This window comes from Aplysia californica, unplaced genomic scaffold, assembly GCF_000002075.1.
Source record: "Aplysia californica isolate F4 #8 unplaced genomic scaffold, AplCal3.0 scaffold00037, whole genome shotgun sequence".
In the NCBI taxonomy this organism is placed as follows: Eukaryota; Metazoa; Mollusca; class Gastropoda; order Aplysiida; family Aplysiidae; genus Aplysia; species Aplysia californica.
In genome coordinates, this window is record NW_004797307.1 from 628,811 (window position 1) to 653,547 (window position 24,737).

The 24,737-nt window shown below is 38.7% G+C and overlaps 1 protein-coding gene across 1 annotated transcript in view; it reads left to right on the plus strand.

Moving 5' to 3' along the window:
* LOC101847088 (probable helicase with zinc finger domain) overlaps nucleotides 1–24,604 on the plus strand; it is a gene marked incomplete in the record, with an annotated part of 30,869 nt that extends 6,265 nt beyond the window's left edge. The window contains 22 exon segments of the mRNA XM_013091471.2: nucleotides 295–331; nucleotides 1,079–1,200; nucleotides 2,159–2,444; nucleotides 3,609–3,783; nucleotides 4,315–4,513; nucleotides 5,416–5,523; nucleotides 6,306–6,485; nucleotides 7,551–7,750; nucleotides 8,813–8,989; nucleotides 9,709–9,919; nucleotides 10,154–10,264; nucleotides 10,793–10,917; nucleotides 11,389–11,598; nucleotides 12,200–12,465; nucleotides 13,373–13,491; nucleotides 13,884–13,985; nucleotides 14,607–14,798; nucleotides 15,212–15,319; nucleotides 15,996–16,071; nucleotides 16,841–17,036; nucleotides 17,465–17,735; nucleotides 18,642–24,604. Of these exon segments, the coding sequence (XP_012946925.1) occupies nucleotides 295–331; nucleotides 1,079–1,200; nucleotides 2,159–2,444; nucleotides 3,609–3,783; nucleotides 4,315–4,513; nucleotides 5,416–5,523; nucleotides 6,306–6,485; nucleotides 7,551–7,750; nucleotides 8,813–8,989; nucleotides 9,709–9,919; nucleotides 10,154–10,264; nucleotides 10,793–10,917; nucleotides 11,389–11,598; nucleotides 12,200–12,465; nucleotides 13,373–13,491; nucleotides 13,884–13,985; nucleotides 14,607–14,798; nucleotides 15,212–15,319; nucleotides 15,996–16,071; nucleotides 16,841–17,036; nucleotides 17,465–17,735; nucleotides 18,642–20,234 (5,064 nt within the window).
* Nucleotides 24,605–24,737: the final 133 nt, after the last annotated feature.

The window sequence follows — 24,737 nt, forward strand, 5'->3', positions numbered from 1 at the left end:
GGGGGGTTGTTCATTACTTATTTTAAAAATTAGACTTTTACTTTCTTTACTCAACATTTTAAGGATTCAATATTTAGGCGTCTGATTATTTTATTTTTAGTAAGTGATTCTCATGTTTTGAAGGTATTTAATTTACTGTACAGCAAGATGAATTGAATTATGTTTTATCTAGGTTATATTTGTGCACTATTTAATAATGAGTTTGATTTCTTTGAAATCTGTTATTCAGATACACCTTTGCCCAGTGGGTTATGATAAGAATAGAAATTACTGTTCGTTTTCTCTTGTTTTCAGAAAAAAAATGAAGACGGACTTGCTCTCTGTGATGAAGGTGCGTATCACTGTTGGTATTAGTATTTCTTTATTAGAGTTATTTTGTGCTCCATTTGTTGTTTGTTGAAAAGTTTATAGAGACAAAGTAACATTTTCAGACAAATTTACAGGTCAATAATATCCATACAACAGTAAATTATCATGATCATGAGTAGTTTTTTTTTCCAAGTCTACCCCCCCCCCCCCCCCTCTCTCTCTCTCTCTCATTCTCGAATAAGAAATATGGTATAAGAAATATTCCAAAGTATCACAGTGACGTAACTCTCTCTCTCTCTCTCTCTCTCTCTCTATCTCTCTATCTCTCTCTATCTCTCTCTCTCTCTCTCCCCCCCCTCTCCCTCCCCCCTATCTTCCTCTCTATCACTCTACTTCTCCTTCTCCCTCCCTCCTCCCTGTTCCTGTTTGTTTTTTTTTAAGTATTATATTTTGTCTCTGAAACAAAATGAGTAACTGTGTGTACATTTATTATTTGTTCCTTTGTTGGTGGAAAAATTGCTTTAGGCACCTTGAAGATGATGTTAAGTTCCAATGTTTTTTTTGCCCAAAAGTAAATGATGATATCTGTTATCTATTCTCACTGTTCAGTGCCTGTTTTCCATCTACAACTTTATAATGTGTTGCCAAACAAATGAATCAATTCACTTGCATGGATATTTGAAAATGGAATGTATTTGCTTGCAGAGTCACGTGTCATTGGATATGTGTACATATAAGAATGTAAAAACAAATTTATTTATTTCAACAGCCCTGGGATTATATCCTGAAAATTCTCGGCTCCTGGAAAAAAAGGCAAAGGTTCTATGTCAGCTTTACCGCTTCAATGATGCTTATGAACTTTTACAGGCTTGGCTTCGAAGAGATCCACAGGTAAAAAAACTCTCTATGTAGTTGAACTTATTATTCCCAAAAATAAGAGAGCAGTATTTCCTAACTCTTATTTCAAATATCATAGTATATATGTTAGGCTGGAGAAAAATTTTTCGTTTTTAAAAAAATTTTTACTTTTTTCATTGCCGTATGTAACCGTATCAACTGTTTGTAGGTAAGGCTGCCAGATTCCTAATCATAAGATCATTGGTTTGCTTCCCAGTCTGGGCCAAATGTTGGGTGTTGTGGAAAGAAATTTTCAACAATTTTGCCTTTTTACTCCAGGGTGGACATGGGTAATCTGCTGAGACAATGAAAGATTATATTGTTATTATGGTAATGTCTTAGCATCTTTTAAATGATAGTTTGCACTGATGCTTCTGGGGAAGCTTATGATGTTTCTTCATGTTTAAGGATCCCTTTCGGTTGCTCTGAATTGTATAACACCCGGAACCTTCTTTAGGGCAAATGAATGGATCTTTTGTACACATGGGTTTGCACTTCAGCTTATTTACCCTATCCGTACGCCCTGAGGTCATTTTGTACTCCCAGGGTTGTATTTTTCACCTTTTAGAATACTACTAGTTCAAAGATCTCTTTGAAACTTTCAGTATTTTAAAAAAACAAACATTTTGACAGACTGCTATGCAAAGCGTATGGATCGGATTAACGGGTAAATTTCCTCTTTGGAAAGTGGTGGCACAGACTTCCCCACGTCGTATGGATATGATTGTAAAACATGACGTACGGGTAGGGTTCATGGATTTTTCAAGAAATCTGGCAGTACGAAAAAATATCTTTGTTAATTAAGATTTAATTTTTTGTCTCTATGCTTATTTATATGCCACAGAAAGTAATGTTACTGATGCTTTACTGAATCCTTAAGCAATATATTTTGTTGAAACTGAAAGAATAATTGTGTTGGAGTTCATTTCATGCTATTCTGTTGGTTTGACAGAACACGTTGGCAAGGAAAGAACATGACAGACTTAAAGCAATCCTCAGTTTAGTGGAAGGCGATGATTCTGACGATGATGAAGAAACTAAGGACAGCAAGACGAATGTCTCAAGCACGGAGAAAAATGCTAGTGAGGAAAACAAAGCGTCTCTGGCACTTTTTCCACAAAAGACTCAGAACGACGATGCAACGGGTGACAAAGACAAGGCGTCCTTTGGCACCTCGAGCAAGTCTGCATTCTCATTGTTCAGTAAACAACCTTCCCCTCAGCATAAGAAAAATGAAGGTATACATGCTCCTCTCTTTCTACATGCTCCTGATTGGTTTCTTTTCCTGTCGTAAAGAGATAATGAAGTAAATATAGGGTTTCAATGTCAAAACACAATGTGAGGACACCATGCTTTACATTCTAATTTGAAATTTGTTTATAAGTTTCTCCTTGCAATATTTTAATATTCCAACATTCTAAAATAATAATCTGGATTACAAAATTTTGCCTAAAAGCCAGCTCATCTTTGTATATATTTCTTCATCCCTGAACAGAATAAATCTTCCTTTTCTTTGCACATCTATTTGCATATTATTTTCTATTCTCTCTATGATTTTAGGAGCTTTACATACCTTATGAATGGGGAGACTATATTTGTGATATAAGTGATATCAGTCAATGAAGATCTGAATGGCAACAGCCATATGTGACTGTTTTCATTTTAAAATTGTCTAGTCATTTCCTTGTCTTTTGGCTGTGAATTGCCCCTTTATGAATTCAATTTCTTTGTGGGGGGGAACTTTTCCTGAACAATCTCCCCATCATTAGAAATCTTTGTTTTATTGTGTCTGTACTATTCGTGTGAATCTTATTTCCTCCATTTTCTCAGGTCAGTTATGTTGCAAATCATGGGTGTTTGCCATGTAGTACTCTGAATTTTGTTCTGTGCCTTTTATCCGTGTAGAAAGTCAAATTGGGGAAGTTTGTGATGTTTGTTAATGCCAGTCATGAGATACTGTGGTCTGAAATGTGTTTATTTTTCTGTACTTTTTTAACTTATATTGTCTTAGTTTAATGAAGAAAGGTGAAGGATTTGTGGAGATTATATGCTTGATAACTTTTCTACTGAAAAATAATGATAATAATAATAATAAGTAGCATTTGTATACCGCATGTCCCCACTCAAAAGCAAGCTCTATGCGCTTTACACTATATTATTACCCCAGCAGACCATAGAACACTCAGAAACATTCTCAGCTTCCCGGAAAGCATTCAGTGCAAGCAGTCGGTTAAGCGCTCAAACACTAACAAACTGACAAGATCTTTCACTGTCTATAGGATATTATCAGTCAGTCATTCATTGTGCAATACATTTTTTAACTCCCTTTTTTTTCCATGCAGCCCAGTGCGTTCACATTTGACATTTTGAAGAATGATGAAACATTTTTCTTTGCTCGGCAGATCCTTCATCATCATCATCATCATCGTATCTCAGTCTGTCTCAGAAAACAGACCCTGACAAGCGCAGCCAATACTACCTCCACAGACAGAAACTAGAGGCGGCCGACACACACGAGTGGCAATTTCGAGCCCCTCCTCGTGGCTTGGCTAGTGATGAATACGGCATTTGCAAGCGGTACAGAGCCTTTGTTGTTATTTTAGTCTGCTGCTGCTACTGCTTCTTCTTTTTTTTCTTCTTCTTCTTCTTCTCCATATTCTTCTTCTTCTCCTCCTCCTCCTCCATTTGAAACAGATGTCAGCAATCATGGTTTGCCATTTTTCTCTCTTCTTGGATTCTCTAAAAAAAGAATACTTCTTATTGTCTATGGAACTGGATGTGGTGGTTTGAATTTTAAGAAGTTTGTAGCTAATTTGATGTTTACCCCAGAGGGTTATATTTCTGTCAAACAAAAGTAAATTTATGAAAAATTGGCTTCATTATTTTTATATTTTTTGCTTTCTTTATTATGTTTTTTTCATCGTGGTTTACATTTAAAGCATAAGTAGATTGGTTGTTTGCTTTGTGTTGAAGTAGGTACAGTGTAGCCAATTTTCCTAGTCTTTCCTGGCAGGGTATGGGCTTGCTTGTGAAGTCTCACCATAAATTAATTTTTAAGAGCTTATGTTGGAACCCACACAATCATTTGTCCTGGTATTCTGCGCCTAGGTATAAGGAAACTGGAAGATGTACGTTTGGAGAGAAGTGCACCCAAGCCCACTCGGAGGCGGAGCTGGACGAGTGGAACCACCGGTATGCCGTACGCAAGCAACAACTGCAGGAGTCCCTGGACGCCCGGGCTCAAGGGGGCACCTATATTGAACAGCTCCTTGAGAAGCTCATGTCTCAAGATCCGCCAAAGATGGTTGTAAGTACTGTCAAACCTGCTCTAACGACCACCTGTCCAAGACAATCACATGTACAAATGGCCACTCTCATTTCCCCTTGCGGTTTTTTTTTCCAAATACTCTAATATTAGACACTGTCCAAGACCTCCACCTGTCTAAGTCAACCATTTTTCTCCTGGACAACGGATGGCTGTCTTGGACAATTTCAACTGTATCACTCAAAATTAAAATTTAAAGATAGCATGTCTCTGTCAGTGGGGGAAGTCATCGGGAGGTCCGACTTCATTTACTGTCCCTTTTTTTTTTTTCTTGTTTCCGTCTGTCAATCTTACTTTTCCTTCTGCACACTTGGCCATTATTACATCAATGTACTGCTCTTTTCTGGAATTCAAACTCTTGTCTAAAAAAAAAACAACCAAAAACTGATAGATGTTGTTGTGGTTCCTTTTCCTCTTTTCATGCAATTGATGTGAATGGATTGTCAAATGTGAGTTTTCATAAATGCATAATACATATTTTGCCATAGAGTACCAGTTTTCCTCAGAGAAGTGAATAACGTTATTTTATTTTAGTTTTGTCCCTTGCGGCTATTTTTGTGTGCCCACCTCATCTAGGTCTGTGGAGTTTCATTTTGTGGCTTTAATTTAAACAGTTAGGATGATGTTTTATTTTGTGGGCTATCTTTACGATAAAAATGTTATTGTAATTTAGTAGTGAGCCAATAGTACACTTTCTCCTAATTTATGTCAGCAGGATATCAATATGATTTTAATTTAAGAAAGAAAAGCTTAATTTTTACATTTATCGTGATACAGACAAAGGTCTCTATTCCAGGTAAAAAGTTTTAAAAGGGATTTTTTGTCAAACCATATATGATTGTAAATGTTGTTTATAGAGATTTTTAACGCTTTTATTATTACAGTTGGTTGAAAATATGGATTTGGTCAAAATCCATGAGAACTCTGACCTGAAAGTGAGCAATTCCACCAAGAAATGCACAAATGCGTGGACTTTTACAGTCACCAGCAAGGTATGACCTGTTGTGGGAAGTGTCGTTTTATGTTGTCCCTATATTTACCAAACGTATAACATGCCACAGGTAGAAAAAAAGCAACATATTATTGGGTCCGAATGGGTCGTGTGTGGTGTTTATAATGCTGTGAGAAAGGTGGACGGAAAAATTAGCTGAGGTAGACAAAGAATAACTCGCATAAAGAACTTGAAAAGTCGGATGTCAAGAAGATGGAATGTGTAGGGTTTTTTAGCATCTCATGGGAGAACTGAGTGGAGATTCTTGACCAGCAATGTCTGTGCCAGATCCGGCACTTGGAGAAGAAATTATTGCTGCTTAGGTTGTTGGGGTGTGCTCCTGGCTGGGTTTTTATTTCTGTTCCTCTAGTTTTTCTTAGCGTCTCCTTGTTTTCTCATTGTACTTAACACTTTGTTTCCTCATCTCGCCGATTGGCGACGTTTACCACCCAGTTTCTTTGGATTTTCTCCAAAATATGATGGCAAAGTGTTAATAAACTTCTTTTTTTTTTTCATTTTGCTTCTGTGTATCTTTTCCTTTTGTTTTCCCTCACCTATACATTGAATTTGTGTAATAGAACTTTTCCGACTCAGTGTCACATATCTCTTTGCTTCAACAAACATTGTACAGCATTTAAAGTCTTCTAGAGACTAGGAGCTCTATAAATTCACATTATTATTATTATTATTGTATACATGGAAAAGGGGTAATTTTTATTATTATTTATTATAAACACGGGAAAGGGTAGCGGTTTTGTGATGTGCCATTTTGTGTGCCCCCAGCTGTGTCTGCACTGTGTGGCCCTGATGATGGACACCCACCGGAGCTACTTTCACATCTCCAGCATCTCCGTGGGGCCCAGGAAGACGCAGAAGTACCAGAACCTGGAGAACCAGTGCCAGGAGTGGATCAACCAGGACACGCTCAGCAAGGGCCAGGGAGAGTTCGTCTACAGGGTCAAGGTATGCTGTTTCGCATTGGACCTGGGTGTGTGTGTGGTGGGGGGGGGGAGGGGGGGTCATAGTCTTCTGTGCAGACAGAGTTTTAGTTTAGATATAATGAGAGTTTTATGGCACTTGCAACACAAATAGGTTTTATAAATTATCGGGACACAGTCAGCAAGGGCCAGGGAGAGGTTGTCTACATGGTCAAGGTATGCTGTTTCACACTGGACGCGGGTGAAGTTTGTTTGTTTTTTTTGTTTTTTGTTAGGTCATTTTTGTCACGCTCTTCTGTGCAGTCAAGAGTTTCAGTTTAGTTGTAGTGAGAGCCATTTCACTTTGGAGCGGGGTGTGTTGCTTTTTTTTATTTTGTCATCGTCTTCTGTAGGGGCAGAGTTTTCGTTTAGTTGTAGTGTGAGTTTTATAGCACTTGCAACACAAATATGTTTTATGAATTACCAGGACACCCTCAGAAAAAGGCAGGGAGAGTTTGTCCTCAGGGTCAAAGTATGTTGTTTCACATTGGGCCTCTGGGTAGTTAGCAGGTAATCTTGTGTGGTTTGTTCTTTCTTTCCTATCCAACATCTATCGTCCTTATCTCTCCCTTTTTTTAAAATTATTTTTTTGGGTACATTACTTTCTAGTAACACCTCTAATCTGTGGCACATATGTGACCTAATTGTGTTACAAGTGCTGTAAAACTCTTGCTAACATGACAAGACAGAGTCTAAGATGGAACCTCCTGGGGAAAAGGAAGGCCAAGATCAATCTGGGGGGCTGGGTTTAGAGGCAGATCCCAGGCATATGGGATACAAGTGACTGGAGGTGGAGAAGATTGCCCAGAACGGAGACAAGTGGAGAGCTCGGCTGCTTTTTTTCCTTCATTTTCATCTAAATGCAGATGCTTATTGGTGGATGCTATAGGGTGGTCTGCTTCTTTTTCTTCACTGTTACTTTTTTTTGTGTCTGTTTTCTGGCAAAATGTTACTGTTGTTGTGCTAACTTACAGTAAGCTATGACTCATGCAACTTCTTGTTTATCTATATTACAGTGCACATGAAAATGAGTATTCTCTTTCCTTTTCAGGTTGTCTTTAAGACAGATATTTACGGAACGTTTCGTCAGACAATTGTTTTCGATTTTGGTGTTGAGATGATCCTCATGAGAGAAGTGCAGGTCGAGTCTGCTCCAGCCACCGACCCGGAGAAGATCCGTAAGGAAATCACGCTGTCCGAGGCCCACAGGTGGAATGAGAGGACTGTCACTTTAGTTTCTTTTGAGCCTCGGTGAGTCTACTGTCAATTTGTCTTTGATAGATAGGTAGAAAGAGAACTTGGTTCAATTTTTTTTAAGTTATGTTCTTTAGATTGTTTTTTGCTCTTGAGGCTTTTTGCTGAAAAATTAATCGACAAGCCAGAACTGCCAATATATCAGAGAAGACAAATATGTCATAGGGACTATGACTTCAGAACGTTTTTGTTAATTCTGTTTCTTGGCATAATTATGCCTAAGGTATACCAGTGTACTATTTCTGTCTCAAGACTGGGATTTTTGTGTTTGCGTATTTGGAACTGTTGATTGCCTAAAACCTTTTTGTGACGTATAGTTTTTCAACTTTCACGGTGTCCAGTTTTTGCTAGCCAGGACAGAGCAGTTTCAAACGTTTGTGGGTTGTGTTACAGTTTTGCTCTTAAGTTTTAAACTATTTTATAAAAAACAAAGTATTATACTTTTTTTTAGAAGGAGAATTGGACAGCCTATCATATGAAGTGAAATTCAAGAACTTTTATTAGAGAACATTTTAAGGCACTTTACTGAAGAAATAGTGGGGAAACATGCAAAATGTGAACATACAAAAGTTTACAAACGAAGTGACTATTCAGGCAAGTTTCTGCGTCCCTGTTCTCTTTTTTGAAGAAGCATATACACATTTTAGACCAAAAAAAAAGAAAATACTCCAGGGTGTGATACTCACGAGAACACTGTTTAGAAAGAAAATAAAATAACTGCAAAAATCCCAGACAAAATCATGTTTTAAAGATTTCCTTGATTCATACCACTTCATTGTTACAAATTTTGATCTTTAATCAGGTTTCCGGTAACATTGTTTTCAAAGCAGTCATAAAATCCCGTTTGGTGTATGTGTTATTGTCCTGTCTCTTGATTGCTGTTATCAGCTTATTTTAAGACATACAGAGTAGGGGACTATGGGGTCTTGGCGTGCAATGTTGGACATACAGTGTACGGGAGCAGTCATGAAGAGGTTGTAAGCTATGGTCTGGAAAAACACTTATTTGTATTGCCATACAAATGGCTTCAAATAATGTAGTATATTGTGGTGCCTGCAGACCTGTTTCTCACAGCGAAAGGGAGAGAGCTCTATTGGCCAAGTACACCCTCCCACAGCCCGACAAGTTTTGTCCCTCGGAGACTGTCATGCACAACCTGAGCAAAGAGAACTATCGCCTCTGGATGCATCAGATGCTCTACATTGAAGAACTGGATCAAGTGAGATATATTTCAAGGTGAGTGTCTAGAAAACTCAACCCATAGAATTTGAACAAAGGAGTGACAGGGAAAAGCCGAATACAGAAGTTTAAAATACTTGTTTGATAAGTGATAATGAACTTCAGTGTTGTATTTTTACAGAGTTCTGATAGACATGTTTTGAAAGTGGCTAACATAGTTGGGATAATGTATTTATTGGCCCTTTTAATTTGTAGAGTTTTGGCATTTCTGACATAAGTATGGTTTTTATCATTTCAATATTTAAGAAGTTAATTACATAAGTATTTGTTTTGATGTGAACTTTTAACATTATTATCATTAGAGATTGGTTATTTTGAGCAGATGTTATCGGAATGGAATGTTTTCTCTACTGAAAGGAGGTGGAATTCTTCTGTAAACAGCTAGTTTGTGATTTGTGGGGAGGAGACATTGCATCTAATTAAAAATTACTAACAAATGATTTTGTGATAATTGTTCATTATTTATTCTTCAAGTACGACAACAGTTGCAAAGCTTTGTCCATAAGAGATGGCACTTTCTCACACTCTTTGTTTAATGTTTTGTTTGTTTAATCAAAATGCACTCTTTCATAATTTATAATGTACCCTATCAGTATTTGCAACGTACGCTTCAATGATTTACTCAGAATACCCATCAGTAATTTATAACATACTCGAATCTCCTTCGGCTCAAAACAGAATGCATCAAATCACAAATCTTGGTTCTCATTTTTCAGATTCAACGTGACCACAGCTCTTCAGTTGGTGAACAGATTTTTGCTGATGCCGAGCCCGCTGTCTACGGCCAAGTACGCTCAGGGTGGGGAACTTTTCGCTCGGATGGAACTGGAGGATGACCTGTCGGAGGACTCCATGGCCGGCAGGCTCATCCTGCAGGCTTCACACGTGGCCTGGGTGGCCGAAGGAAAGAAAGAACGACCAGAAAAGGTGCAGTTTTGAGTTCTGTCACAGAACTTTTTACATCACTTGTTTTGATTAACTGTAGTGTTGTTCCACTCATTTTGTGCAGCTGTAAAAATAAAGCCTAACCGTCCTAACATTAATTCTCTCAGAAATGTATTTTGTTTTGTGTGCAATTATTTGGTGCCCAATGGGGTATTGTTGGCGCTTGAAGTTACAATTCATCAGTAAATTGCTAATTTGTTTGGTTTATTTCTGCAGGTTTATGAAGCTCTTATTGAAGACAAGGGAAAGAACTTCATCTTTATTCGCCTCTCAAAGGCTTGTGTTGATGAGCTTGGACTGTCATGTGACCAAGAATTTACTGCTCAGGTGAAGAAAACTTGGTGTCACTTTCATCATTGTATTGTTTAAAAGCTGTAAGATATTCATTAATTTACGCCAGTTTTAAGAACTGAATAGTTTTTGTTGCCTGCATGCAGTATTCAGATCTGTATTACATTGTTCTGTATAAAAAACAATAACTTTCTTTCCTTCAATTGCTTCTGTCTATATTTTCTCTCACACTGTGTGCGGATGTGCTTCTTTTTACTTTAACAAACAAAATAAGGATATATCCTTATATATCTTTTCTGAAACACGTTTGCATGAGATCCTTTAGAGCAACTCCTTTTTCTTGTCATAAGGAAGTAGTGATATCAAATATACACTTTTGTAAGGATTCCTTAAAAATGACGCTAAAAGGTTATCTTTAAACAAATTTTTCTACAGTATACTGTACTGTTGTCATGCTTTTTTCCCTCAAATTTATAAATATGTCAGTTTCCTTATCTTTCCGTATCATTTGTTCAAAATATAAATCTTAAAATGTGTTTTCTTATTTTTGGCTTGTTCTATCAGATTCAGTTCCAGCTGAATAGATTGTCCATGTGTGAGATGCACTCTGCTGTTGACGGTCTGCCTACTTTGGACATTGTCTTCCCAGACTTGGAGAAAATGCCTGACAAGTTAGATTTAGATGAGAGGTATTTTTTGTTTGTTTCGTTGTTCAATGCTTCAAATTTTATTCAGGTTTGATTTGCTCTGGGTGTCTGATAATGACAGTGATAGATCAATCTTCATTTTCCTTTTTCCATAGTTTTCATTTGCATGTTTTTCTCAGCTTTATGTGGCCGATCATTTATCTAGGTTTGTTGTTTTTGGGTTTTTATCTCACAACTAAGAGGGCTATTCCAAAATGTGCCCCAATTCACTTGATATTATTTCAAATGTTTTTGAAAAATTGTTTCTTCAAGTTACTCATAGTCTCTTCATTTCCCTCTTTTCGGTACATTCTCTTGCTTTTTTTCTTAACACTTACAACACTCGTTATTTTAAGACACTGCTCTGTGTTTTAGATGAACTTGAATTGTAGAAAATCCAACCTAGCTTGTGTCACGACATGTAAATTAATGTTGTTTCTATTTTCTTTTTTCTTTTTTTTTTTTTACCTACAGTATTCTTCAAGATGAGAGTGAGAAAAAACGCCTGAATGAGAAACAGAAAGATGCAGTAAGGCTGATTATGGCCAATTCTGACTTGAAGCTGCCACCCTTATTGATTGTGGGCCCTTTTGGCACTGGGAAAACTTTTACCATGGCCCAGGCCGCGAAACAAGTCCTGAAGCAAGAGAACACGCGCATTTTGATTTGCACACACTCCAATAGGTGAGTTCGATTCCTCGATATCTCCACTAGGTTTTTCATTGTTGTATTGCTGGGGCGTCACATACTTATCACATCCCGGAGACCACTTGTTGTCTGTGTGTTATTGTATTGTTTGTATGCTCCAATAACATCCCTCAGACCTGCAACATTATTTTATCATTGGTGCAATATATGATGTCTTGATATCACAGCATAATAATACTGTTTGTGCTGTACAATCTAATGGTGTCCCCGGTGAAGGGGATGACACAGAGTGTCTTTGTTGTTTCAAACTGCATTGCTCTTTATCAGAATTCCTCCAACAGCTTCCTTCTGTAGATGTTTGGAGTACAGCCCCATACATTAGTCTAAATTCTGTCTGTCTTAATTTTTCCATGTGCTTCTTTTTATTCAAACAAGCTAACTCAAACCAACTGAAATAACACTTGCATTGTGTGTCAAACCCAGAACAATTGAATGAAAAGTGTGTGTGTGGGTCAGCACATGTGCGTGCATATGCGTGTGTGTGTGTGTGTGTACATGGTGAAACCAATATGCCAGATTCTGAACAATAAAGATGTATCTTATCATATCTACCTCTTGTGTTGTGTGTTAATTGCAGCGCGGCGGATTTGTACATTAAGGAATTCCTTCACGACTACGTGGGGTCCTCGGAACACGTGGAGGCCCGGCCCCTGAGGATCATGTACAAGTTTCGGTGGATCCAGACGGTGCCCGAAGTTGTGCTGGAGTACACGCTGCTAGAGCGAGAGGGCCCGATGGCCGGCACATTCAGAGAACCCACGGTGGAGGACGTCATGGCCCACAGAGTCATCATCACCACACTCAACAGCTCAAGATGCGTGGCAGACTTGGATTTGCCGAAGGGTACGGTTGAATGTCTTTGACTGTGACTGTTTTGTGAAAGTCTTTGTCTGTGACTGTAGTGTGAATGTATTTGACTGTGACTGTTCTGTGAATGTCTTTGACTGTGACTGTTCTGTGAATGTCTTTGGTGACTGTTCTGTGAATGTCTTTGACTGTGACTGTTCTGTGAATGTCTTTAACTGAGTTTTCTGTGAATGCTGTTGGTTGTTTGGGCTGAGGCAGCTCACTATGTGGTACTGCGCCAGAAAAAACCTTTTTGTTTGAGAAGTATTAAACTAGACATTCAACATTTTAAAAAATTTTTAAACACCTTAGTTGATGGAAACCATGCCCTTAAATTCCCGAAACATACTCCAGGACACAGTAATTTGAGATGGCTTCCCCCCCCCCTCCTTTCTTCAGAAACCCCCAAAATAGGTAAAAACAGTTTTGTTGGGGGTTATATTGTGTTGTTGTTTTTTCTGGGTCTTTAAGGTTGACTGGAAACAAAAAATTAACCTGTGAATATAATGCACTATTTTTCAGTTGAGATATGAAATTAATGGTGCAACTTGAAATATAGATTTTTTTGCTGAACAGACTTGCAGAATGATATTACGACTTATATGATGGCTTAAAACATTTGAAAACATGATTTATTTCATCTGAATGGTTGGCATAAGGTAACTGGTACTAGGGGCATATGCCTCTTATTACCCTTTATGAAGTTTGTAACTTAAAACGAGAAAAGGAAAGGTAGCTTAAGTTGTTCTGCCCATTTGCCAGTGGTTTGTGATGTGTTATCTGAGGAATTCCAAAGTGCATGAGATTGATGTTAATGAAACGGGCATAGTAAAAGAAATGCATATGAAAGACTTAATCCGTATGCTTGTAATAAATTAACAAGAATTTTTATACTTTTATCCAGATGCCTTCAGCCATATATTCATTGATGAAGCAGCGCAGTCGTTTGAAAGCGAGACGTTAATTCCTCTGTCAGTGGCCCATGAGAAAACTCGGATCGTGTTTGCTGGAGATCACATGCAGGTCTGTTGTTTGTTTGTTTTGGGGGGTGGGGGGGGGGTTATATTACTTTCGTATTGAGGCTGTGAATGTTTAAAATATATTAATTGTTCTTGCTTGCTTTTCAGAATTTCGAATTCTGTCCTTACATTTTATGTTTAATTCTGTCATGCCATTACTGGGTTTTTTTAAAAGCAGTGTTAACTTGTTGATGATATATTCGAGGCTCTGAAAGTGTGGCACAAAATGTGAAGAAGTTATTTTTTAAACTTTTCATTTGATATGTTGATTGGGGGCAAGTAGATATTATATGTTGTTCCTTCAGGACAGTGTATAATGTTGTAGCGTCTTTCATTTTTATCAAACTCTAGTCACTGAGTTTTATCTCTCTTATTCTCTTTGTCACACTTGTACAGATGAGCCCAGAGGTGTATTCTGACTTCACAAGGCAGCAGGGCTTTCATGCCTCACTCTTGGAGAGGCTGCATGAGCTGTACCCCAAGGAATGTGTTTACAAGGTCAGTTTGTCTCATTTTCTCCAAGACAAAGTTTGTATGTCTAATATATGATTGATTTACCAAAAGTAGAACGGAACTTCCATTAAATCATGGATGGAAGTCTTTCGTGTTCTGTCAGATTTCCATTGTCTGGTGGTCAGCAAAAAGGAGGTTCCCTCTTGTGAATGTATCAGTTTTGAAAAACATGACAGTCTCTGATGCTAGCTAGCGAGGGGTATATTGTGCATACATCATTGGCCATTTTAGCATGGTGAGGCTGTGGTCACTGTTATGGAATGGGTAATAAACATTTAAGCCTCATCAAGAGAGGATGTTATTTACAATGGTGTGGTAGTTTTGAGTGTTTTGGATTTGGGCATCTTTCATCTTTTCAAAAAACCAAGTTTGACGAGCACTGTGTACTGGAACAGCGATATCCTCTTTCTACATATCTATATTTCTCAGTTGGAGCTTGGGAGGAGCCAGCTTAAAGGAGTGGTCCTCAATTGCTGGGGTTTTGTTTGGGGGCAGGGGAAGGTGCTATCAATGTCAGATAAATCTTTAATGACTGAAGTGTACATAAGTTGCTCTAGTTTACATTACTTCCCCTTTCTAACATCGCTCACTTGAATTCTTCCAAAGGTAATGCTTTGTGAGAACTATCGGGCTCATGCTGCCATCATTGACTTCACGTCAGAGCTTTTCTACGACAACAAGCTCATTTCCAGTGGCAGTATAGTGGCTCATGAGCAGTTCTACCCACTCACGTTCTATGCAGCAAAGGGAGAAGAAATCCAGCATGAGAACTCCACCGGATTCTACAACATGGCTGAGGTAATGTTTGGACTGAATGATTTTACCAATAAAAGAAATGAAGCAAAATTCCATTTAAACTGATACAAACAATAATTAAGAAATCTTGATACATGATAACGCACCATTGCAAATAATCAATATGCTGTTGCTGGTTGGTGCTGTCTGTTGTCCAAAGTTTACTATCTTGTCATTTTTCACATAATATTTTTTGCAGTAAGTGCAATCATGCGTGCTTAGTTGATTTACATGGTTTGACCCCTTAGGATCTTATAAAGGGTTTCTTTAAGGGTGATGAAATAATGTTTCAATATCAATTTCATTAATGATACTAATTCCACAGTACTATTTACACTGAAAAACTATGATCCTTCCGTGGGAGATTTTTTTAAGATCAGATGATTAATTAATGTGGGTTTTTTTGTTTGTTTCAGGTGTATGAAATTGCAGAGAGGGTTGATGAGCTGAAAAAGAAATGGCCTGATTCCTGGGGCCCTTTTGATAACAATGGAATCAGCATCGTTGCTCCGTACTCTGATCAGGTGAGTTTCCTAGACAAGTCGCTTCAGAGTCTTTGTCTTTGTCTTTTTTATCTTTATTCTTCGTCTTTTAAAGCCTTTGTCATAGTCTTTTTTATCTTTCTTTTTCTTCTTTTTGAGTTCAGTCATAAAACAATTTTATCATAATCGCTCTTTTTTTTTTTAGCTCAGTGATAGCTGATTGTAAGATCTTCAGCCTGTGCTTGTTAAAGTTGCAAATGTTGTTGTTATTTCTTCCAGAGGATAGGGTCCCTCCTCTTTTCTCATTTATTATTCCTTTCAGAGGATAAGAGTCCCTTTTCATTTCATGTTTATTCAGATGATAGAGTCCCTTGTCTTTTCTCATTTGTGTTTCACGGGTGGTTGGAGGGCGCCACTGGAAGGTCCTACTTCTTTACTTTCCCTGTGTTATTTCTGTCTGTCTGTCTGTCTGTCTTACTATTTCCTAGTACGAAATGATCATTTACTCAAACAAGGACTCAAAGCTCATTTATTTTTCCTATTAGAGGATAAGATCCTATGTCTTTTCAGAGGTACTCTTTCTGCCTTAGAAGGAAGGCACTCCAAAATTGTTAATATATTTCATGTTGTAATATGCAAAATTGGGGTTTATGAATTTACCTTTTGTGTTGATCCTACAAAATGTTCAGTCTCTGCAATATGAATTATTCTCTCTCAGGTTGCGCGGATCAGGCTGGAGCTTCGCAAAAGAAAATTGTTCAATGTCAATGTGGAACGTGTCCTCAACGTTCAAGGTGAGTGGTGAAAGCATACTCGATTAATCTATATGTGATAATTGTGTCGTAATAATGATATTTGTCAATTTCCCTCTATTGACTGTGTCATTAATTTCCTAAGTCTATTTCAGGTAAGTTTTTTAATTTTCTTTTTCTTTTTGTAACCTTTTCTTGTACAGTTTTATATGAGTAGTCTATTGGTTTCATGGATGGGGTTTACCTGTTTTTATGTCATCTCATTATTGTTTCTAAATTTTTATCAGGTGGGTGTTGAGCTTTGCCCACGTGAGAGAAAGTGGGACCTAAATTTGTTTCACTTAACACCACCTTCAACTCAAGAGTGGCAAACGGAAAAAAATTATTGAGAGAGAGTACACGTGTTGTGAAAAGTTACGTACTTCTTTAAGTAAGGGGTTTAAAATGAACAAATTTCTACATTTTTGTAAAGTCTTTATGTGACTGTTCTCATCGTTGCTGTAGCTGTTTCATTGGTTTTGTGACTGAAGCATTATGTTCTAGTATAGATAGTTGCATACTTAGATTGAGGGATTTACAAAAAAGTGGCATTGAAAGTTTCAACACGAGAAAGTTACATTCATCGTTGGTCAAAGACCCGTTTTCCCACACATGCACGCACACACACATACACACACACGCGCAGAGTCTCTCTCATACACACAAAATCACACATTCATTCACACTGAGTGAACATTGAGCTGGAAATTACAAAATGTAAGTATGCACAGTGACGTGAAATACCGCATTGTTTTCATGTCTTGCTGCGCAGGCAAACAGTACAGGGTAATCATGCTGTCCATCACGAGGACTCGGCTGACGTGCAGGTCCGACCCCAACATGGAGGAGTACATGGACTTTGGGTTTCTCTCCAACATCAAACTGCTGAACACGGCTATCACACGAGCACAGTCCCTAGTGGTGGTCGTGGGAGACCCTGTCTCAGTCTGCCTGGTTGGAAAGTGCAGGTAAGGATGAAAAAAAGTTTTGAACTGAGTAATCTGGTGAATGCTTTTCTTTTCTTTTTTTTTTAGATCAGTAAAGCATGTGGTTTAAGCTTTGCCCAATTCCTTTAAGTCTATTAACGTATGGAGTACTCTTCTCAAAAACTTAATGCTCAAGGGAATTCTTACCTCAGAAGACATGTGAAGGTGCCAAATTTGAATGTTTGATTGTCTCATGAAAACCTCTTTTATTTCAAACATCTGTCTATCTCTGCTTTGAAATCTCAATCATTTACTCAGCAGGTGCTAGGAAGGTGCCACTGGTTGGTCCTACTTCTTTACTTTCCCTTTGTTGTTTCTGTCTAACTTTTCCGCAGCACTAAATGACCAGTATTGTGTCAATGTGTTTTCTTTACTCAAACAAAAATAATTTACTCATATTCCTCCAACAGGAAAATTTGGGAATACTTTCTGGAGATCTGCCACGACAACGACAGTCTCCACGGCATCTCCTGGGTCCCCCTGAGGGAGCAGCTGGACCGAGCGGAGCTGACCAAATCGTTCGTGCTGAACCCACTGGCCCCAGAGTTTGTGCCCAACCGTCAGTACCACAGCTCCCACGCCGGCCAACAGGACGCTCACGGGGGCGTGTTCCCGGGCATGCCACACCTCAACGCGTGGCCGGGCTATCCGGGGATCATGCCAGGACAGTACTTCCCTACGGTATGCGTTGACATCATGGTTTAGTTTAATTCTTCTTCCCATTTTCTGTTAACTTTCCTTTATTTTTTTTTAATTCCCCTTTCTTATTCGTTTTCTTGTTGATTTTATTACTTCACTTTATCCTCCATCTTCTACATTTTTTATTCTCTTTCTCGTACTGTCTACTGACGTCTGCTTTAACTCATGTTCTTGTTAATTTGTACTCCCCTTTGTGCTCCATCTTCTATTTCTTATTACCTTGTGTTCCTGTGCTGTCTACTGCCGTCTGCCATCTGCATAAATTTTTTTTTTTTTGGGTGTTGTTGTTTTGTTTTGTTTTTAATTGTTTTCTCTACATTGTCCTTCTTCTGTCTTTATTAGTCTTTGCGTTTTCCCTATTGTTGTTGATTTTTCTCTCAAAGTTTGTAATCCATCCATTATAGCATACCTTACATGGGGCCTTAAAATGTGAAGGTCTCATTGGATTAAAGATTTGGGAAAAAAATCAATCTTGATCAAACTGGTTTTAGCTGTACAGTTCTTATAGATGATCAATCTCTCAAAAGTGCTCATAGCTCATCCTTGGTTGTTTTTTTGTTGTTGTTTTTTTTGGAGGGGGGGGGGGATGGTTATTGCTACTATTGATAAGGATGGCGTTAATTATTTAGTAGTAAGATTACTTTGTCTACAACACATTTTTCTGATAAAATTGATTGTCCTCTTCTCGTAAGAGTGCTAGAGCTCAGTGTTGTTGATTTTTACTTATGTGGCCATTTCCTCTACATAAAACATAGAATCATCCCTTTCCTGGCAGGAAAGCACATGTTGTTTTTGAAGGTATTCTCAACATTTATACCAATTAAAATTGATCATTATTGTCTGTTTCAACTGGATTCTTTCTTTTTTTTTTCACTCTCCTTGTTCCAGATGTACTCACCATTCTACCAACAGCCCATGTACTCTCAGTACATTCCAAACCTGTTGCCAACAATGTTGTACCCTCCACACTTTGGGCGGGGAGTTCTTCCAGGGAAGCAAATGTTTGGACGCTACGTCCCTCCTAGTGGCCCCTTCCCTTACTCTCGAGGCGGTCACATGGGACGGGAGGGCATACCGCGAACAGTGGACATGCCGGGTGCTCGGAACATCCGACCATCTCGTGGAGGGAGACACATGTACTACAACCATCCCCGTCTGCCGTTCCCACCAGTTCCCCACTCTGGCTTCGCTCCCCTGATACAGCCCAACCAGCCACACGGGAACTATATCTATCTACCTGAAGACCCAAGAGCATTAGCCTTCGCCCCCCATCATCAGCCAGGCGTCCACCCCTACTTAGCGGCCTCGCATCCCTTCCCTCCCCACCACCCTATGAAGACGTCCATGGCGGCTTACGGCGGTATGGCTCACGCCTCTGGAGGGGGGATGGTCAACCCACACTACCACCCAAGTCACCACCAGGGATCACCTTCCCCACAGTCCACGCCGAATTCTCACAGTCCGCACCTGGGCCTCACCCGAGACCGCTCCGACACTTCTGACAGCGCCCGTATGGCCGATTCTCCCAGCTCTGGAATTCAGCTGTTGCCCAATGTCAAACATGTCCCCGCCCACCTGCTGGGCAAGCCCGGAGAGGTGACCACATCAGCTGACCAGATGGCAGGAAGTCCGACAGGCAATAGGATGCACGTCTCGGGTCTCCGACGTGAGGATCGTGCCCCAGCTCATGTCTCCAATCGTCCGTACAGCCCGGCCAACTATGCTAGGGAAAGGTCTGGTTCGGGGGAGACGCCTCTGTCCAGGTCTTACAGTCCAGCTAATTACCTGAGGGACCGAGCGGCGTCTGGCGAGGACATCCACTCCCGGAGGTCCTACAGCCCAGCCAACTACGCACGAGACGACCGGCGGAGCTCAGGGGAAGACGCAAGCTCCAGTCATGAAAGATCGATGTCAATTTCTCCTCCCATTCCACTATCGCTGGCATCATCGAGCCTGGTCTCCTCCAATGGTGCGGAGATCAAGGAAAGCAACGGCTCCTCAAATTTGAACAATCGAAGGCAGAGGCCAAATTTGAAGCTTCGCACTGGGTTCAGTCGACAGTACAGTGATGACCTGCCCACACCCACTGTCATCACTAATATGATCCAGATGATAGATGACAACATTGATGAAGCCTCAGCGGAAGATGATTCTCCTTCCATCCTGGGCGATAACAAAAAACCCAACTTAAAACTCCGCATGACTGTTGCTCAACGCCTCCAACACCGCCAAGCTGTGGATGGAAGTGAAGCGTCCTCCTCCTCCACCCCTCCTTCCACTGAAGATTCACAGCCATCATACGCTACCATGGTAACCCGTATGACGGAACAGAAACAGAGCATGACTGCTGAGGAGGCAGCTCACCTTGAGATACAGACGCCGCGTACTCCGAAAGGCTTTATCACACCAGGTGCCGAGAGAGAGGAGGTTGATCCGTTTGGAATTCTAAAATCTTTGAATATTGGAGGGACCCCTCAATAGCTTGTTGCGAATATCTTTCCTATGCTTTTCTGTCCCATAGTTTTCTTTAGTTGTTATCTGTTTGTTCATTGTTGTAAGACAGCATTTCGCCATGTGTTGTATGAAAAATAACTTTAGGACTTCAAAAGCAGAACATGACAAAATTTATTCTTCGTGTCCTCACAAAAAAAGTGTATATATTTCCAGTTGCTTTTACATATATACTAAATCTTTTCTGTATTGGTGAAGTGCAGTAATTGTTGACAGGGTCAGAAGTTCTTTTCTTGTGAACTGTAATGCAGATTGTGGAAGAATTTTTTGGGGTCATGATAAGGCTATCTAAACCCTGTTTTTTTTTTTTTATGTATCCGTTTTGTACAGTTGAAGTCCATTTGGTACAAAGTATTCATCTAACACAATTTAATCCTGTAATATAAGAGCGTATAACTATCTGAAAATCAGTTCTATTTTTGAGTGGTATTAAGGAGCAGTTTTCTCTTTAAAGATACTGTGCATTTGAAAGATTTTTTCTTTTGTTAATTAATGCTATTCAAATAGTACTTCTTCTGTGTGTTTTTTGTTGTTGTTTTTTTTTTTTTTAATAAATTTTGTCCTTTTTTTTTTTTTTTTTTGGTAAAACTTTTAACCCTGCGTGCCTCTACTAATTCATCATCCACACCATGTAATTCTCTTGTATTTGATTGACTTTGGGAACAGAATATTCCTTTGAGACAAATGGTTTTATTGCCAGCATATAGTGCTTCAGTCTTTTAGATTTATGGCGATTCTCTGTTGAAAAATTTGGGGATGGTATAATGACAGTGTGATGGAATTTTGAGGCAGAGGCTGAATTGGTTTGGTTTTCTTTCTTTTTATGATGTTTGAAGGGGAAGTGAGATTTGGTTTTCTTTCTTCAACAGAAACAGGAGGGAAGTGGGTATCTCTTCGAAGCTTTTACTTTTTAAAAACTAATAACAACCTAGGCGAGATTGAACAACAGAGATGATGTCAAATCTCCTGTCATAAATTTCAGATTAACGGCTCCTTTTTTCTTTTTTTTTTAAGGTCGTTTTGGTAACAAGTGCCTTGTATGTGTACTGTGTAGTTAGCAAGTATTTCGCCTAGCACACCACTGTGGGCATTTCACAAAAGCCTCTTGGCTCCGTTCGTCTTAGTTACCTGTAGCATGTCTTTCTTTTCATGTATATATAGAAGAAATATCTTACTATAAGGATATCTAAAAGTGCACCCATTACGACGTCCACTGGACTTCAGTAATTATGATATTTTTACGCACATTTTTCTCCGTATCAACCTCACTTAAAAGGCTTCAGGCACAGTTTTTTTTGCAATATTACTCTCGAGTGTTTTTCACCTTTTCGCAGCTTCTTTTTTTTCTGTTTGATGTATTTGTTTCCCCCCACCCCCATTCTTTCTTGTTTGAAGTCGTGTAATCTGCAATTAACATTGTCTTTCAAATGTTCGCTCATGTCTTGTACAGTGCAGTATTTTGTTTGAGAAGAAAACAGTAGAAGATTTACAATTTTGACATTTATTTCAGTTCCTATGAGACCATCGTCTTCTGCCTGGTTCACAGTGACATTATTTGTTAACAGCCTCTCTCAGGGGCTTTTAACATTCATGTGGCTATAAAAGATACCTGAAAATTCTTCTTTGAACTTTGATCTCCTGTAGTATTGTATCCATTGACATTTATATGTTCTCATACGCATTCTGTCTAGTTATAGTTTCCTTTATAGAAAAGTAAAGACCATTTTAATTTCAAAATGATAGCTATATATGATATTCTGTTTTCCACTTGCATTTTTAGTATGAATTGTTCAAAGCTATTGTCTCTGAATTGCATAGAATGAAAAATTGAAGACACCACACTTTACTGGTTTAGAAAGAGCTTGGTTGGTCTGTCATCTTTTTTTTTTCCTCTTTCCTAGTCACACAATTTGTCACAGGTTTGCTTTGTCCTATACTACAATTTGTTCGTCTTTGCTTCAAGTCATTTGAAATTTCTCTCTGAGTATACTTTTTAGGAAAAAAAGATGATAAAAATTTTGGCAGTGTTGTTGACGTTGGGGATTATTGTGTATTACCTGCTTGTCATTCTTCTTCATATATTGTTATTGGCAGCAGCTTTTTTTTTTTTTTTTTTCGTTTTGCACATTTCTTGTACAGAGAGCCTTTAACATGAATATCTACTAGCGCTTTGGAAGAAGGGACATGGATTGTTTGAAAGAAAGATTTTGCTCTGCAGCTGGATTGTCGATAGATGACTATTCTGTGATGAAGTTATTGGGGTCACTGTGCTTTTTTTTTCCCCCAGTTCTCCGACAGTAAAACTTGTTGGTCCCTTGCTGTGTATACTGTATGGGAATGCTACTGGATGAAAAGAAGAAAGTTTGACACACATGTACTTTTTTTTTTTATTGCACAACCATGGCTAGTATGACTAGACCTTTGCAAAGTTTGGACTCTTGACCTCTAGGGTACTGGCTGTGTGTGGTAATTTGTTAAAGTAAAATATGTACATCAAGAATATTCATTTTTACCCAATGTGAAAGTACATACATCTGTATCTTTGCTATTATTCTATACAAATCTGAATTCCTCAGAAAATGTTTTATCAAACTTTTTTCTTTTCAAAAGTAACACGCAGTTGTTAGATGAAAACCATTTGACAAGACACCAAGATTAAAAGGCAGTGTGTATTGAGACCAGTAGATTTCAATGCTTGTACTTTGTATTTTGTTTATGTTTCATAGTCGTTTCTGAAGCGACCATGTTTTGACCATGAGTAGTGTACATTTTCAGTGTGTGAAAGCTTTTCACGTGATGCAGAGCCGTCATGCTGGTGAAGCTATACATTAGAATGGTGTGCTGATGATGGGTTACGGGCATGAGTCTTGACACATACTTATTGTTTTGGTCATTGCCCTCCTCCTGTTTTTAACCTTTTCATGTTTTGAATTACGGAACAGTGCCTTAGGTGTGGCAGCCATTCTCCCCATCTGCTTGTGGACACTTTTTCACTTCCCGATGTTCAGTGTTAGGATGTACTTTCCGCCTCGTCTATAGTGAGGTCATTGAGTACAAAGTAGATTTTTCCATATGAAGTTCCTTAACCAGACTACTCTGTTAAGTTGATAAAGTACCTGGAGCAAATAGACAAGTATGGTGTATTCTTGGTATACATTAACATCGACAAGCTTTGCTTCCTTTCTCTGTACAAACCTCTGTCCATATGAAAACTCAAGATAAATTATTGTTGTCTAGAGGCACAAATACACCCTCAGAATTTTATAATCAATACAATCACGTTGGACTACTTTTTTTTTTTTGAGGGAGTGCCAGTTTGGCTGTATGCAGTTGGTTCTCCAATGGTCAGCTGTGGTCACGATCAGATCTGATGCTGGGACAATGAAGTAGTGGGAAAGCTAGATTTGACACGACAAAGATGAGCTGATTTATTTTTACTTTAACACTTTGCAGTCACTTGCCGCTATAATGCAACAATGAAAATTGTCCATTCCTGTCACTTAACGCAGTTTTATGACTGGCCCGAGAAGTCACTGCAGTTACTCTCCTGGCTGGGTGACCTGATAAGGTGCTGGCTGTGTGACTGCAAAGTGTTAGTAGCAATGATGGTATTAATAGCTACTAAGTTTGTCAAAGACTTGAATTGCTAATGCTTATAGAAAAAGAGGGCTGGACAGTTGTGACTGTACTCGCCTTTCACGTTGACAAAAATTATTCCTTGGTAGCTCACGTTGCTATTTTAGACACTTTGCTCAGGTCCTTGTCATATTAAAACAGTTCCAAAATTTAAGTTGTCTCTATTTCTGCTTATAATTAAGTGCTCATTGGAGTTGGACTTTGTACTTTGCATTGATCATGCAGACCTGACTTGCAGTGTCTATGCCACTTTATCTTGATTTTTCAATTGACTGCACTTAAACAGATAGCTGCTTATGTCTTATCGTCGCTATAATGTGTACTTACCTTCTGCACTTAGCAACACTGAGTCGTTTTACATCAGCTGATGCGAGGTGAAATCTTGTCCGCTAGAAGTTGTGAGGAAAATGTGGAGACTGCTGCACCGAGCACTGAAGCGCATGGATCTTATATCTTGAGACATTTTTTTTCCCTGGTACTGACTTTTCCTATTGGCTTGTACTCTTTATTTTTATCATACTTAGAATTTCTTATTGTAGTGTACATGTAGTGATTATTCAGACATTTTGTATTTCCATTACCAAGAGATGTTGCTGATACATTTTTTAAATCTCGTTTGGTTTTTGTGGGATTCTTATTTCTTTCTTTTGTAATCCGCTTCACAGTGTGTACGCTAATAAAGTCAGTGTTGTATTTACTCAGCAGATCTGTGTTCTGAATTGGTTTGAATTAATTAGCTACACTTTGACTATCAACTCTCTGAGCAGTGGAAAAAACAGGCAAAGTCATCTAATTGGTTTAAACAGTGTTGCTGCAAATGAAAAGAAATGCTGAAAA